The sequence below is a fragment of the Bos javanicus genome, chromosome 24 (genome assembly GCF_032452875.1).
Source record: "Bos javanicus breed banteng chromosome 24, ARS-OSU_banteng_1.0, whole genome shotgun sequence".
In the NCBI taxonomy this organism is placed as follows: domain Eukaryota; kingdom Metazoa; phylum Chordata; class Mammalia; order Artiodactyla; family Bovidae; genus Bos; species Bos javanicus.
Genome location: NC_083891.1, coordinates 25,698,635 through 25,714,967, shown reverse-complemented (window position 1 = coordinate 25,714,967; position 16,333 = coordinate 25,698,635). Strand labels below are relative to the sequence as shown.

The 16,333-nt window shown below is 41.7% G+C and overlaps 1 protein-coding gene across 1 annotated transcript in view; it reads left to right on the top strand.

Annotated features, from left to right (window-relative positions):
• Nucleotides 1-12,039: 12,039 nt before the first annotated feature.
• DSG2 (desmoglein 2) overlaps nucleotides 12,040-16,333 on the top strand; it is a 52,949-nt gene continuing 48,655 nt past the window's right edge. Inside the window, exon 1 of the mRNA XM_061399677.1 lies at nucleotides 12,040-12,378. Within this exon, the coding sequence (XP_061255661.1) occupies nucleotides 12,340-12,378 (39 nt within the window). The 5' untranslated portion in view covers nucleotides 12,040-12,339. The remainder of the gene's footprint in view (nucleotides 12,379-16,333) is intronic.

Below are 16,333 nucleotides of genomic sequence, written 5' to 3'. Positions count from 1 at the left end.
GTAACATTGTTATAATAAAACTGTTTGGCAACAAATTTATGAGTACTTCCTTAACCATTTAGCAAAAACTGAACTATTCTCTGCAGTTAATAACTATTAAGAAATATGATGTAAGAAAGTGATTGCATGTGTATTTTTATCAGTATTTTTCCTCTTTTTTTTTTAAAGCTGACACTTTTTCTGAATCCTCCCTAACAGGAAGTACATGGGGACTTGGGATCTCTTCTTCAGGTGGAAATAGATGTTGGATGAGGTCAGGGCAGATTTTTATTAACTGGATGATTTAACTCATTTATGATCTATTGGGTAATTTGGAGTGGTCTCTCAGGCAAAAATGTTGACACCCTATGAAGACTCAAGAGAGAAAAGGTGGAGAAGGAGAAGGTAAGGTTTATAGCCTAACATGATGACAAAAATGTACCATGACTTTGGTGACAGCCATTAGCCCCTGCAGTGAGTCTGTCTGCCAGTAAATGTCTGAGGTGGCTCAGTGACAAAGAATCTGCCTGCCAAGCAGGAGACACGGGTTTGATCCCCGGGTTAGGAAGATCCCCTGGAAAAGGAAATGGCAACCCACTCCAGTATTCTCAGCTGGAAAATCCCATGGACAGAGGAACCTGGGGGGCTACAGTCCATGGGGTCACAAAAGAGTCACAAACAACTTAGTAACTGAACAACGACAATAAAAGTCTGTTATTTTTATGTCTTCCTTTAAAGGGATACCACAAAACAAGTCCCTTCAGAGCCTCACATCTTGGTTTCGCTGACCCTCCTCATTCTTAAACACAACTTAAATTCAACTTGGACCTGGGATAAGGTGAGCAGAAACTGGATTCGAGTGAATGTTGTGTGAAGAAAGGTGGATGGCTTAACTCAGATGTCCTAGATCAACCCCAGGAAAATGAAAACCATGCAGGTAAATTCCAAAAATATCACCAGTTCCTCTTATTCACAGGAAGGTGAAGGAATAAAAACAGCAAGATCAGTTTCTCTTATCTAATTTTCAAAAGTCAAGTAAGGTGTAAATGAATACATTCAACTGACTAGCTTCGATGTAACTGGTGATTAAGAAACAACTAGCAATTAAGTAAAAGTTAAGGATCTTTCCTTCCTGTTATTGGCAATCCAGTATTTTCTCAACTCCTTTACTGAGTTTATAAGAGTAATCGTGAATCAGAGATCACATGATTTAACGCTTGCTCAACAACATAGTCTTGAGATTTTTTTTTTACATAAGGGGGATATTTGATGAGAAAAGAAGGTAATCATTTAAATTCCAGGTGCCAGAAACAACACATCTTCCACAAAGAATACTGAGATTCCTTCTGCTTTGCCTGATCCAGAGATCACCATGATCCCCTCCAAGACAAGACACAGGCCATTACACAAGTTGGTGTCTTTGCTTTTTTTTCTTTTATACATTGCCTTTTTTTTTTTTTTTTAAACAAATGCAAAACAAACAAACAAAAAAATCTAAGTACAATGCAGGTATAGTTAAAACTCAACATAATGATGGTCTAAAGTGTAAACGGATACAATTACCAAAAAAGGAAGAATGATACTTTTGAGGTCTACCAGACAGCCAAGAGAGTTACATTCTAGTTTATCTCTTATGGTAACTTTGAGATTATAGCCACAAAAACTGAAACTCAGAGAATCAAAGTAACTTCCTTAAGATCATAGAATAAGTGACACAAATGTAAAAGTTGATCTATATCATTCAGCAATATTAATACTTATTAGTTTCTCAGAATAATCTGTTTATTTTCAGATCTAAGAATTTAAGTAGAACATGAAAAACTGGAAAGAAAACAATGAAAATTATAAAATAAAAAGATCATAAATCCAAATATAATTCTAAGGATTAAAGAAGCAGTACAATGCTGGCATATATATATATTATGACTGAAAGATACAGGTAGAGAAATAAAAAGGTAGGGACAGATGAAAGAATGCACATACTTGATTTGCCACTATTTTGAAGACTATGTGAGTTTATTTTTCAGGTCACAGTAAGCAGCTTTCCTCCACATTTAATAACAGAAACAAGCTACCTGGAGGTCATGGAACCTCTTTCCCAGTAAACTCCTTAAAAATTACTTTGATAACACACTTTAACAGAAGAGGCAATGTGACATGCATCTAGATATAAAAATAACTTTATATGTTAAACTTTTTGATATTTATGTATATTGCAAATTTATAATAGGTCTAGTTAACATCCTTTACCATACAAAAAAATCTTTTTCCTGTGATAAGGACTTTTAAGGTTTACTCTTTTAGCAACTTTTAAATATGCAGTTCAATACTGCTAACTATATGACTCTGCTGTACCTTACATCCCCAGAAGTTATTTATTTTATAGCTAGAAGTCTGTCAGAGAAGGCAATGGCACCCCATTCCAGTACTCTTGCCTGGAAAATCCATGGACAGAGGAGCCTGGTAGGCTGCAGTCCATGGGGTCGAGAAGAGTAGGGCACGACTGAGCAACTTCACTTTCACTTTTCACTTTCATGCACTGGAGAAGGAAATGGCAACCCACTCCAGTGTTCTTGCCTGGAGAATCCCAGGGACGGGGAAGACTGGTGGACTGCCATCTCTGGGGTCACACTGAGTCGGACACGACTGAAGCAACTTAGCAGCAGCAGCAGCAGAAGTCTGTACCTTTTGATTCCACACATTTTGCCCATCTCCCAACCACTTCACTTCTGGCAATCACCAGTCTGTTCTCTGTATCTGTGAACTTGGTTTTTGTCTTGTTTTTTTAAAATAATAACTTTAAATGAGTCCTTATACCTCAGTGTTTCCATGATTTGTGGGAAAAAACACATTTTTAACAACTACAGCAAATATTTACTACTTAAAGCCAATTCTATTTATACCTTTATTCCCATGAAGGATATGGGACCACCTTATTTTTAATTTTATGCCTCAGGACATCCCTAATGTTTTCTGTGGGCTGAATTTGTCACTATTAAGTTAGCAAACAATAAATTTTATCTAAAAACAGAGCATCAAATTATGATAAAAGCAAAATATTGATACCGAAAAAGTATGTCCTCATTTCTGTAGAAGGTAGAGGAAATACTTAAAGTTTTTCATAATCAAAAGAGGGTTGCAAAGAACTTTCTTAATTATAAAGCAGTACAGAATCAGGTAATCCTGGATTTATGTAAATGGCATAATGATATGGTTTCTGCTCCTGCAAGGAGGCATTGTTACTAAACCAAAATTGGGTATTTAAACACAAAATGTGAGATTAACTTAGTCACGCCTTCCATGTCCTACTCACTAGTACTGATTGTTATGGTCCTAACTACCAGGAGAAACACACACACACACACACACACACACACACACACACATGCAGCACAAGCACACGTATTTGCCACCAGTAGCCACGTAGCCTGGTATAGCTGAAGCAGTGTCTTTTCATTCTTAGACCCATGGACCAAATACTAATGTTTAGTGGTGCTGCAGACACAAAGTTTCTCCATACAAGGAATCTGCTCTCTAGAACCCTAATTAAAAAGAAAAGAATCACCTAGATTTTCCACCTAAATTTCTTTCAGTCAGACACAATGAAGAGGCCTTGTTTGACCTAACTTTTATCTTTTTTTAACTAATCTTAATTATGCGTATCCAGGGTGGACACCCACAACTTTTGATCAGTAAAAACAGGTGTAATAGGAACTGAAGCTATTAGTCAATGGGTACAAAGTTTCGGTTGTACCAGATAAATAAGTTCTATAGACTAATGTGTAGCATAAAGCTTATACTTAACAACTCTGTATTATATACTTAAAATTTTATTAAGAGGGTAAGTCTTACATTAAGTGTTCTTGTCACATGCACAAAGTAACAGTAATAAAGAGTGTAGGAGGAGACTTTTGAAGGTGATACATAAGTTTACAGTATAGATTATGATAATGGTTTCATGGGTTTATACTTATCTCAAACTTATCAAGTTGCATATATTAATTATGTACAACTTTTTGTATGTCAAAAATTTTTAATATATAATAAACCCTTAGTCCAACATCTTTTGACAATATTTTTCCATATTTTCCCTTTCCTCTCAGTTGTTATAAACTGCTATGGATTCTTCCTCAGAAGATATTTATGGCTGCTAGTGGTTGAAATCTAAGCTGATTTTCTAACTAGCCACTCTTTCTGTACACACTTTCATGGGCCCTCTTTGTGTTGGTCTTTGAATATTCTTTCAAATTGCAAACTAACAACAAAGGCATATGCTGTCAGGATGACATAAGACCTTCTATTCTAGGAATCAAAAGCTCTCCCAGGGCTTCCAGAACAAGCCAATGCACGTATTACCACTTTGCCGACCTTGGTTAGGGAAGGATGTCTCCACTGAAAGAACAAGTCGGGAGATGTTGAATATTTTGGTTAGGAAACTATGAGTTGTTAAGCAGAGAAAATCTGCTAGTGGTGAAAAATCAAACCTTATTAGGAAGTTATAAGTTAAAACTTATTATAAGTTTTGTTATAACTAACAAAAGATAAACAACACGTTTTTGTTTTCTTTTCAATTGTGTGTATAAGTTAATGGTTAAGAGTTCAGGTTTTGGAGACAAACTACTTGAGTTTAAATCCCAGCTTCATCACTTACTAGTTGTGTGTCTTTGGCAAGTTACTTCGACTTTTCACGCATCTCTGGACTATTCTTTCTTTTTTTTTTCCCCTCTGGACTATTCTTAATGGAGATAGTAACAGTCCCTACTTCATGAAGTTTCTGTCAAGAAGTAATAAGAATGTACTTAGGTCCAGTGGCTAAGACTCCACATTCCCAATGCAGGGGGCCTGGGTTCAATCACTAGTCTGGGAAACAGATCCCCTGTATCACACATACACAAACACACACACACACACAAACAGGATACCCTTAGGACATATTAATAGAGGTACTCATGAAGATCTGACATAAAAGAATTTTTTTTCAATCTTCAAAATGAACTAAACTCAGAAAGTTATGAGGGTGACATCCAAAACCACTGAAACCATACAAACTCAAAACTTCTAGATTATCTGATCCAAAATTCTGTTTTACAGATGCTCAAACAGGCTGAAAAATAATCTGTTGATCAAAGGTAGAGTTAGGAACTAACTAAGCCAATTCTCTTCTTGTGACTCCAAATTGTGAGTGCACTATTTCTTTTTCATGAATCTTTCGCCTTAACCACAGAGCCTGTCCTATCTACCCTACATGGCACTAGAAATTCCTCTGAATACACAAGCAAATAGAGATGAATTCATTCATATCAAATTGTGATCTTGTAGCCAAACTGATGAGAATCACCAGATCACTGGAATTTTTCAGCTGGGCTTCCTTAGAAAAGGACAGAATGGAGGGCATTTTTTTCCCGTTAAGAGTTCTATGTCATTTCCACTAAGTAGAACAGGGCAGCCAGGTAGCTTTAGGTGGAAAAAAAAGTAGTTATACTTGAAAATCAGCAATCAGCATAAAAAGAATGCTGCTACTGACCCAACCTCCAGTAGGAGACATGTTAGAATAGTAATTACTGTATGAAGAAAATTACCTCACTTTACAGTTTAACAGGATTTATGGTGCCAGGTGAAAAGGAATTTCATTTACAAAAGCCAGTTGACTCAACATAAAATAGAAGGAAGTTAAATTGTCTTTACCTTTGCATATTTTATTACCTTATTTCCAGAATATAATATGGGAGATAGTGAAGGACAGGGAACCCTGGCATGCTGCAGTTCATGGGGTCACAAAGAGTCAGATACAACAATAAAGGTTTTCATAATTACTTCCTATTTCCTTTAAAATGTGATCATAACTAGTTAATAGTTTTTAATTGTTTGATAAATTAATTCACGGCAAAGTATAAATCACAGAAAATGCTTTGTTCTCCTCCTTGAAGTATGTATCTTACATACTTAAATATCTGCTGACTTAGAAAACAAAATAAAATTTCACTATCATTAGGTCATAGGTCAGGAGATGCAGTGATTCCTGCAGGGACATTTACCTGCCAAATCACATATGTGGGCGTCTACGCATACATTAGGACCACCCAGGGCAAATCCAAGACTCAGGTTTCATATTCTGACCAAATGACCTAATGCATCCTCTCTAGAAATAAAAGTAAATAAAATGTTCCTTAGAAATCCCATCATCCTTTTAGTCCTGAAAGCCTTAGAATAAAAATCTTCCTCTGTTTTTTGTGTGTGTGTGTTTGGTTTTAGGTGGCTTATTCACACTTCTAAAGGGGAAAATCGCAGGTATAAAGAACAGTAAATCATACTCTGTGGACTTGAGATTCTAATTACAGAAATTTCAAGGTCCAAACAATGGAAACTCACAATGGCACTTTATGAATCATAAAACAACTCTCCATGTGGGCTCTCACACTATTTTACTTTGTTCATCTCTTAAGTTTTCCCTGCAGTACTGTTCTGCCTGACTTGTCATAAATTTACTGATTACTTCAGTGTTCTAATCCTAAAGTTAAGAAAGAAGAACAAGGATACACTCTCTTCTTTTGTACTACTCACAGAAGAATTAGTCACAAGAAGTCTTTATTGGCTGACTTACCTTTATTGTAGCTGATTCTGCATGAAATGGGCGTGACTCTCTCTCTAAAGGTATGACTCATTCAGATACTGTTTCAGTAGAAATTAAGAGAAGTTCACCTAAAATAATATGTTACGGTAAATTAGCAGGCAATCGTTTTGTAAAACAAGAGGTCTGTTTCCAAGGGCATATAGTAATGTTCATAATAAATATTACCTTTTAACAAAAAAATCTTTAACCACAAATGTTCTCAGACAAGCTGGTAAGGGTTACTGTGGTCATTTAAAATATCAGGAGCAGATTCTTTCCTACTGCCTTTTTTGTAACTCAGTTTTGCTTAACTGGTTTGATAATGTTTGAACACATTTCTATATAATAAAATCTCTAAATGGGAGCTAGAGAAGGTGATAAAACTCAAACTAAGTGAAAGTGAAAGTGTTAGACGCTGAGTCACATCTAACTCCCTGCGAACCCATGGACCACAGCCCACCAGGGTCCTCAGTCCATGGAATTCTCCAGGGAAGAATACTGGAGTGGGTAGCCATTCCCTTCTCCAGGGAATCTTCCCAACCCAGGATTCCAACCTGGATCTCCTGCTTTGCAGGCAGATTCTTTACTGTCTGAGCTACCAAAGAAGTCTGAAACTCAAACTAGGTCCACTGCAAAAACAAACCAAAAAAAAAAAAAAAGTACAGTTCAGGCAAAACAGCTTTAAGAACACTTTTCTAAAATGCTCAGGCACCAGGGACATGATAGCTGAACAACCATTTCAACTTTCCAATTCCCTGGGCACATATAGATGTAAGTGAGTTAATTAAGTTGTTATTTATCATATTAAGAGACTTTTGATTATTTTTGTTATAAAGTTACTCCATAAAAACAATTTGCATTCATAATATCAAATCTGGGATTCAAGAATAACAATATCCTAACTTTTGCTCAGCACAGCAGTGATTCTCAATATTTCTTCTGTGTAACTTGTGCCAAATGACCTTCACAAGGTCACACCCTCCCTTGGACAAGTTCACCCTCGGGCACCGTTTGCCTTCCCCACTGGAATCAAGCCTCCTTTTCCACCCGAGGGGATGTCAAAAATACAAGTAAATAACATCATTATTAAATAACTTTGCTGCTGCTACTGCTAAGTCGCTTCAGTCGTGTCCGACTCTGTGTGACCCCATAGACAGCAGCCCTCCAGGCTCCCCTGTCCCTGGGATTCTCCAGGCAAGAACACTAGAGTGAGTGGGTTGCCGTTTCCTTCTCCAATGCATGAAAGTGAAAAGTGAAAGTGAAGTTGTGCAGTCAAGTCTGACTCTTCCTGACCCCGTGGACTTTAGCCTACCAGGCTCCTCCATCCATGGGATTTTCCAGGCAAGAGTACTGGAGTGGGGTGCCATTGCCTTCTCCAACTAAATAACTTTAAATGTACTCTAATCATTTTATAACAAGTAAATCAATCACAGATTTTGGAACTTGATACTTAACAAGTCACTGCATGGTACAATAATTTTAAAAAGCATCAACAACGTTAGTTTGGAAAGTAAATCATAAAGAGTTAATTTCTTTGAATCCTTGCTTTCTCTTTAACATGGAAATTGTTATTTTCGAAATTCTGCTTCTCTCTGCTAAAGTACTTATAATCATCCATTGGACTGCTTTGAAAAGAACTTCAAAGCCAGTATTTTACATCCACCTTTTCCAAAGCCATTATATCACTTCTTTCTCACTTTTTCTTGATATGCAAGAATGTTACCTGTTCACGTTCAAATGACTGAGGTAACTGCTGAGAAACCAGTACTCTTTTCTGTCTTCTGAGGGGCTTTTTCTGGTGGGTCTTCCTTCCGAGGCTCATTAGTCTCGTTTGGGTCACCATGTCGGACACTCTCAGTAAACACTCCTGTACGGCCCATAAGCCCTACAGTTCGCATCTCACAGGTGATGGGCGCCACTTCAGCGCTGCTATTAGCAACCAAACTCTCCACCCTTCTTCCCCAGCCACTTCCTTTATCTTTCCAAGAATTCTTATAAACAAACCCTAAGGTGAAATCAAAGCTAGAGATTTATTCTGAGATGTTTTCCAGAAAATGTAGGTGGGGAGATAAAATCAACATTCCCAAGCGCCAAGCTCTGGGAATGAATGCTAGCTTTGTTCATCTCCATAGGGAAAAGGGATTTTCCATGTGGTTTATGGTTTTGCACTTTGTCCCTCCTGTAAGGAAGGGAGTCTCGAAGAAGAGGAAGAACACAGAAACACTCTCCACTGGCCTCTGAACTCCTCCAACTTGACATGGTTCAAGAAGCCTTAGCAGGCTTGTCTGGGATAAATTTGTGTGGTGGCGGGGAGGCTGTCCACGGTATTGGAGACCTTCCAGTACACCCACACCTCAGTTTGGTGAGATTTACATCCTTCCAGGAATATTAGTCTCTTCTCTTTTCATTTTACATGTACACTCTCTCTCTCATACATACACCCTTTCCTCCAAAATAACCTTGAAAATATATTTGCTATTCTTTCATTCACACATTCAACTAATATAAACTGAAGACTTACAATTGATCAAGCACTGTCTAGGTGATCTAAGTTTTGTGTGCATTAGTCACTCAGTCATGTCTGACCTGTGACCTCATGGACTGTAGCCCACCAGGCTCCTAGGTCTATGGAATTCTCCAGGCAAGAATACTGGAGTGGGTGGCCATTCCCTTCTCCAGGGGATCTTCCCCACCTAGAAATCAAACCCAGGTCTCTTGCATTGCAGGCAGATTCTTTACCATCTGAGCCACCAGAATCCATCAGTTCAGTTCAGTTCAGTTCAGTCACTCAGTCGTGTCTGACTCTTTTTGACCCCATAGACTGCAGCATGCCAGGCCTCCCTGTCCATCACCAACTCCCAGAGTCTACTCAAAAATCATGTCCACTGAGTCAGTGGTGCCATCCAACCATCTCATCTATTTGGCTGTGCTGGGTCTTAGTTGCAGCATGTCGGCTCTGTTTCCCGACCAGGGATGGAAGCCAGGCCTCCTGCATTGGGAGCAATGAGTCTCAGCCACTGGACCACCAGGGAAGTCCCCACCAGAATCCATAGCAGTTCATAGGTAAAGACCTCAGCCTTCAGGAAGTTTACATTCTAATGAATGGTGACAGATAATAAATAAGTAAATGCACAGCCTTTTAAGTTGCAATGTGCCAAGAAGAAAAATGAAGTAAGAAAGGTGGGTGGGGAGATTTGGGGGTGGGAATTATTATAATTTTTATACGGGTAGCAGAGATGTCACTGAGAAACTAATATTTGAGAAGTGAAGAGCGAGGGAGTAACCCTTGTATGTGGCTGGAACAGAACCTTCTCGAAAAAAGGAACAGAGAGGACAAGGGCTCTCAGGTGGAGCTTGCCTGGTGTATTTGTGGTGTCAGGTTATGATGTAAATGATTGATCAGGATTAGCACGCCACCCTCCCAGGAATATGCACACAGCAGTCAAGGGAGCCTTCAGCTAAGGGATTTCAGATCTTAGTGGGAGGGCGAGGCATTCTAATGGGCCATCAAGACCTTGCCGAGGTTTTCTAGACAATCCTTGTTTTGAACACACCTCAATTTAGGACTATTATAGTCTCATCACCTTGTAAAACTAGTGCATGATGTATTTTGAAAAAAATCTCTTATGATGTCGGTTCAGCACTCTACTTAGACCCCAAAACAGACAACTTTGTTTTCTCTGCCGAGTCAAGTCTTCATTTTGCCACTGTTGTGTCTCCCTCTGATTCTCTGGTCCACAAACACTGCTGACAATTTCCTGAAGGCATCTCGGTTCAGGACTTTGCATGCAAGGAGTCAGTTCTCATCTACTGACTCACAGGAGGAGCCTGCAGGGAACAGCTCAGCTACAGCCCGTGACTCACCACCTGCGGCTCTCTATCTCTCCGGCAGGGTGTTGGCATCTGTGGCTGTGCTCCCAGGGCTGATGTTGCTACAACACAGAGCGGTGACTGTTCACCAAGGACGTGCTGGTTTCTCTTTATAGTAGCAAATCAACCCTTTATACTATTACTGCTGCTAAGTCACTTCAGTCGTGTCTGACTCTGTGCGACCCCATAGACAGCAGCCCACCAGGCTTCCCCGTCTCCCCCGTCCCTGGGATTCTCCAGGCAAGAACACTGGAGTGGGTTGCCATTTCCTTCTCCAAAATAATTATACTATTCTCCATAGTAATTATACTATTACAGGCTCTTCCAATAGGTCAGTGTCAATAATTAGCCTTTCTTAGAAGTCTCCTAACCTGGTGTATTCTAGAGCTTCTGTTTTTCAAGAAGACTTCAACTTAATATTTACACTTGCAAAAATAATCACGCTATCACTTTTAGTTGAACTCGGTGCGCTAGGAGCTAGACACTATAGCTGCTACTGCTGCTGCTAAGTCGCTTCAGTCGTGTCCGACTCTGTGCGACCCCAGAGACCGCAGCCCACCAGGCTCCATCGTCCTTGGGATTCTCCAGGCAAGAACACTGGAGTGGGTTGCCATTTCCTTCTCCAATACATGAAAGTGAAAAGTGAAATTGAAGTTGCTCAGTCATGTCCAACTCTTAGCAACCCCATGGACTGCAGCCCACCAGGCTCCTCCATCCATGGGATTTTCCAGGCAAGAGTACTGGAGTGGGGTGCCATTGCCTTCTCCAAGACACTATAGATTGCATCATAAAGATTTTTCTGATTTAATCTTCACAGCAGCCCTGTTTGCTGGTGCCTGAGTAGCCAAGCCGTGTCCAACTCTTGCGACCTCATGGGCTGTAGCCCGCCAGGGTCCTCTGTCCATGGGATTTTCCAAGTAAGAATACTGGAGTGGGTTGCCATTTCCTTCTCCAGGGGTATCTTCTCAACCCAGGAATCAAACCCGTGGCTCCTGCATTGCAGGCAGATTCTTTACCGACTAAACTATGAGGGAAGCCCCCTCTGTAGGGTGGCTGGTATCTATTCCATTTGACAGGTCGGGAAACTGAGGCACAGAAAGGTCATCCATGTCACACAGCTAAATAACTGTGGGTTAGAGGATTCTGACTCCTAGTAACGCTTTGTGATTTTGTAAATACAGCGAAGAGTTTGACTTTCCCTTAACCTTTCTAGACTTTTCTCCCAGTCGAGGTTAGTTAACAAGGGGTCCAAAAACAAAAAACACCGTTCCTTGGGATCCTTTGTGATTCTTCTAATAACTGTTTCTCCCTGGGTCAGACAAGCGGCAAACCTGTGGGAAGGGGCCGTGGGAAGGAGGTGAGAAGCCTTCACGGAGACCACCACCGGAATCCGGCTCCAGAACCTTCGCTCCCGGACAGCTGGCCCGGACAGCAGGCCGCGGGGAGGACACGGGTCCTCGCGTCGCTCGTCCTTCTCCTCGGCGCCACCTGGGCCCCGCGCGCGGCCACCCAGCGCACGGTCACCACGGCGGCCCGGGGCGCGGAGAGCCGGCCGCCCTCGGCGGAGAGGGGCTCGGGGAGGGGAGGCGGCGGGGCGGGGCCGGTCATTCGGAGTTCCCAGCCCGCGGCCGTCATGGCTCCAGGTGCGCGTGCGGCGCGGGGCGGGCGTCCCCCGGGCGCCTCCCTCCTCCGCGCCATTCCCACCTCGGCCCGAGCCGCTTGCTGGCTCCGGGCTCCATTTTCTCGCGGAGGCCACACCTGGAGCCGCCCCTCTGGGCAGGGCCGTGCGGCCGCCGCCGGGGAGGGGACCCTCGGGGCGGGGGCGCCGGGGAGGAGCCGGCGCGCGCGCGGGGACGCGGGGAGCCGGCGGCGGAGGCGCGATGGCGCGGGGCGCGGAGGGCGCGCTGCTGCTTCTCCTGGTAAGTGCGGGGAGCCGGCGGCACGGAGCCCAGGGCAAGCCGGGGCGGCGACCGGCGCCCGGTCCGCGCTTCGACCTGCCCGCTTCCGCTGGGGGAGGGCCGGCCCGCCCGGCGATCCCTCTTTGTGCCCCGAGGTGGGAGAGGGCCGGGCAGGCGGCCGCGAGCGGGGACCCTGCTACTCCGCTGGGGCCGAGCGGCCGGTGGGAACCGGGCTGCAGTTCCGTTTCTCTAGCGGTCGCACACGGGCCCCAGCGCGTTTCTGGATCTGCGATCTGCGGGTGCAGGGAGCCCTGAGGCGGGGACACCTTTCCTGGATTCCCGGGCTTTGTCCCGAGTCTCCTCCGACCGCAACATGGAGGCAGCGGCCGCGCCTACCTCCCCGGGCTCCCGCCGCTCGAGCGCGGGAATGACCTGGGGAACACACCTGTATTCTGAGACTGCAGACAGGGGCCCCAGAGAGTTCCTCTGATGTACTCTACAAAGTTTAATTTTTTTTTCTTAAAGCCACGTTACACTTCAGATCACCCACCTATAGCTAGAACTTAAAGTTCACAAAGTTGATGTTATAAAACATCGCCTAAGGTAATGAACAAATGTAATCGTTTTAAGGTTTCTTTTTTCACTTTAAAATATTACAGAAAGTCGACGTGCAGCGCAACAGTCAAATGGGGTTTTCAGAGGTTATTAAACTGGCAAACAGTGTTAGCTCTCTAGATCTGCATTTCTTATGCTTTACTTCTATACTCTGATTGGTTTTTTAAATACATTTGTTTTCTGTTTGTTGAAGGAATTGCGCATAAAGGGTTTGGCTTCTCTGGTGGCTTAAACGGTAAAGAATCCGCCTGCGATTCAGGAGACCCTGGTCAGAAAGATCCCGTGGAGGAGGGCATGGCAATCCACTCCAGTATTCTTGACTAGCGAAAATCCCATAGATAGCGGAGCCTGGCGGACTGCAGTCCATGGGGTCGCAAAGAGTCGGACAGGACTGGGGATGTACTTGACTCTGAAACAGGCTTGCCAAATGGGTTTTGATAAAGTGACAGTTATCCTCCTAATATAGGTTTGCCTTCACCTTCCAGAGACTTAAATGTGTGTTCAGAGAGATTAGGTACAAAATCATATTCTGTTTTCTTATATAATGGTAAAAATTAAAAAATACAAGTACATTCTCCATATTAAAAGTTCTAACTTCCAAAAGATTGCCTTCTCTCTATCCCAGAATTACAATGAAGGAAGGACATTTTTCCCCCTGTGGATTTTATATGTATATATTCATGTAAAATCGGACACAATTCAGAGAGTGAACAACAACAGCACACATTTATCATGTAAGAAAAACATGGCTAATACAATCTAGGAATTTCAGTGAATTCTCACTTGTGAGCTGTTTAGGACCTGCAGATCTTTGTCACACCAGTTAATTTTCCTGCTTTTTATTTCATTTTGCCCAAGTTATTGAGGTCGTTGAGGTGATGTTCAATTCAAGTTTATTTTGTTAGTAAAACTCTTCAAAGATAATTTGCAGTTTCCTTTCTGGCCTGCAGAATAACAGAGCAACTAGTTCCCTCCTCATGGTATTTCCTAGCTAAAGGAGATTATCACGCTAGCATAGCACCTGGCTCAGTTTGAAGTTTAAATATTAAATCCTAGAAAAGAAATTGCCTTTATCCTCAAGTGGTATAACAAGCAGTCCAATCAAAGTACATTTACAGAGAAATAGGTACATACCTTCGGTATATTTTTTACTCTAGCAATTCAGTATTTTTTGTTTACTGGGCATGAACTGACTGCCTCTTTAAAAAAGTGATTATAACTAATTGAATAAGCAAAACTCTTGGACAGTTCTTTGTATTTTCTGTAGTACTTTAAATGATACAAATTTGAGTATGTTTATTTTTGATCAAAGAACAGTGTGCAGTTCAGCATTTTGCCCCTGATGTGTTTGAAGTTGGAATTATAGATTTCAGGGAAGAATATTTGTAAAGCATTTATTCCAACAGAAGTAGTTCTCCAGGACACGGGTCTTTTATGGAAGGGAATATAAATTGTAGTGTCTGTGGGTCAGAGTTCAGTTGCAGATCACAGAATTCACTCATTAAAGCAGGAAGGGCATTGTGTCCATTGCATCCGTGTGACAAAGACTGAGGAAACACTCCATTTTGAGCTATCAGTAATGGCTTCAAAGCCATCCAGCCAAGCCCAAGCACTTAGGGAACTGCTGCCTCTCCCGTGATTAGGAACCCACACTTGCCACCCCACAATGTGAAAACAGACAAATCGGGGTGTTACTTCTGTTGCCAGCTCCAGAACCGTGCCACGTTTGCTAGGATGTATAACACCGATATGTCCTGGGACCCTACATCTTGGCACTCAGGAATCTAATATGGATTTTACTAGATGGACCCTAGAGCTAGAGAAAGATGACTGCAAAGACCCAGCTCCATCCACATCTGTGCTTGCCAGCAAGAAGAGCAGACACACGGCTTCTGCTTCACTTCCTTCTTTCAAATCTCATGTAAATGCTGATTGTTAATGCTAAATCATACGCTGAACCTTAGCTGCTGAGTCTGTAATATGTGGTCTCTAACTTTCTTCTGAAGTTCTGAGAGACAAACCAGAAGCAAGATGCTGAGTGGCGGTCACAGACCTAGCACACAAATAGAGCCAACTCTGTCAGATGGGAAATAGAAGCAATTTTGTAAATAAAGTCAGAGAAGCTTTGCTTTCCATGAGTTCTTTACATGGGATCTACCGACTCCCAGATGGTCCATGGATAGAATTCAGTAGGTCCTTAGACATGGCTGGGAATAAATTCCATGTCCAGTCTCACTAATATCTAACTGAAATTTAGTATTCCTTTAAATTATGAATGTAGGAAAGACACTGCAATAGCATAGCCATAGCATAGCTTTAGGGCTTTCCTGGTGGCTCAGTGGTAAAGAATGTGCCTGCTAATGCAGGAAAGGCGGGTTTGATCCCTGGGTTGGGAAGATCCCCTGAAGAAGGAAATGACAACCCACTCCAGTATTCTTGCCTGGGAAATCCCATGGACAGAGGAGCCTGGTGACCTATAGTCCATGGGGTTGAAAGAGTCAGAAATAATTTAGCGACTAAATAACAGCAACAATTATATCAGGACTCAGGCTAATGACCTCAACTTGGTTAAATCTGCAAAGACCTTGTTTCCAAATAAAGTCACATTCTGATGTACTGGGGTTAAGACTTCAATATATCTTTTAAGAGATATAATTTAACTCATAACAGGTAGATGTGACTACTTATAAATTATCAGTAACACTGGAGTTGTGCTTCAGATTCTAATATGCAAGTGGATGACAGATTTTAGAAGAAGTTAAAATCTAAGTGAGATGGTAAGTATTAAAGCGAATAAGAGTAAATTATCATATCCAGGGACTTTTAGAAATGTATGATTTCACATCTGTTTTTGTTGCTAAAAATAAATGGGAATTGGCAACTCTTTAACAGAAATTTTCTTTAGTTATAAAATTAGGGGGAAGTACTTTGCAAAAAGACATGATAATTGAGTTTAAATTCTCCCTGATCATTAGAAATATCTGATGGGATAAATTAAAATCCCCAAGGCTAAAGTCCGGAAATATATATCGCTAGAAAATGTCACTTACTTGTATCTGAGTTTTTGTGACCTCATGGACTGTAGCCTGCCAGGCTCTTCTGTTCATGGGATTTTTCAGGCAAGAATACTAGAGTGGGTTGCCATTTCCTCCTCCAGGGGACCTTCCTGACCCAGGGTTCAAACCCAGGTTTCCTGCATTGCAGGTAGGTTCTTTACTGTCTAAGCCATCAGGGAAGCCCTTAGAAACTTTCCAGTTAATTTAATTATCAGACAAGTATAAGAGTGAGAATTACCAGTCTAAATTTTGCAAAATATTTTATTGATCAGTGATGCATACAAATATTTATATGGAAAAGAAAT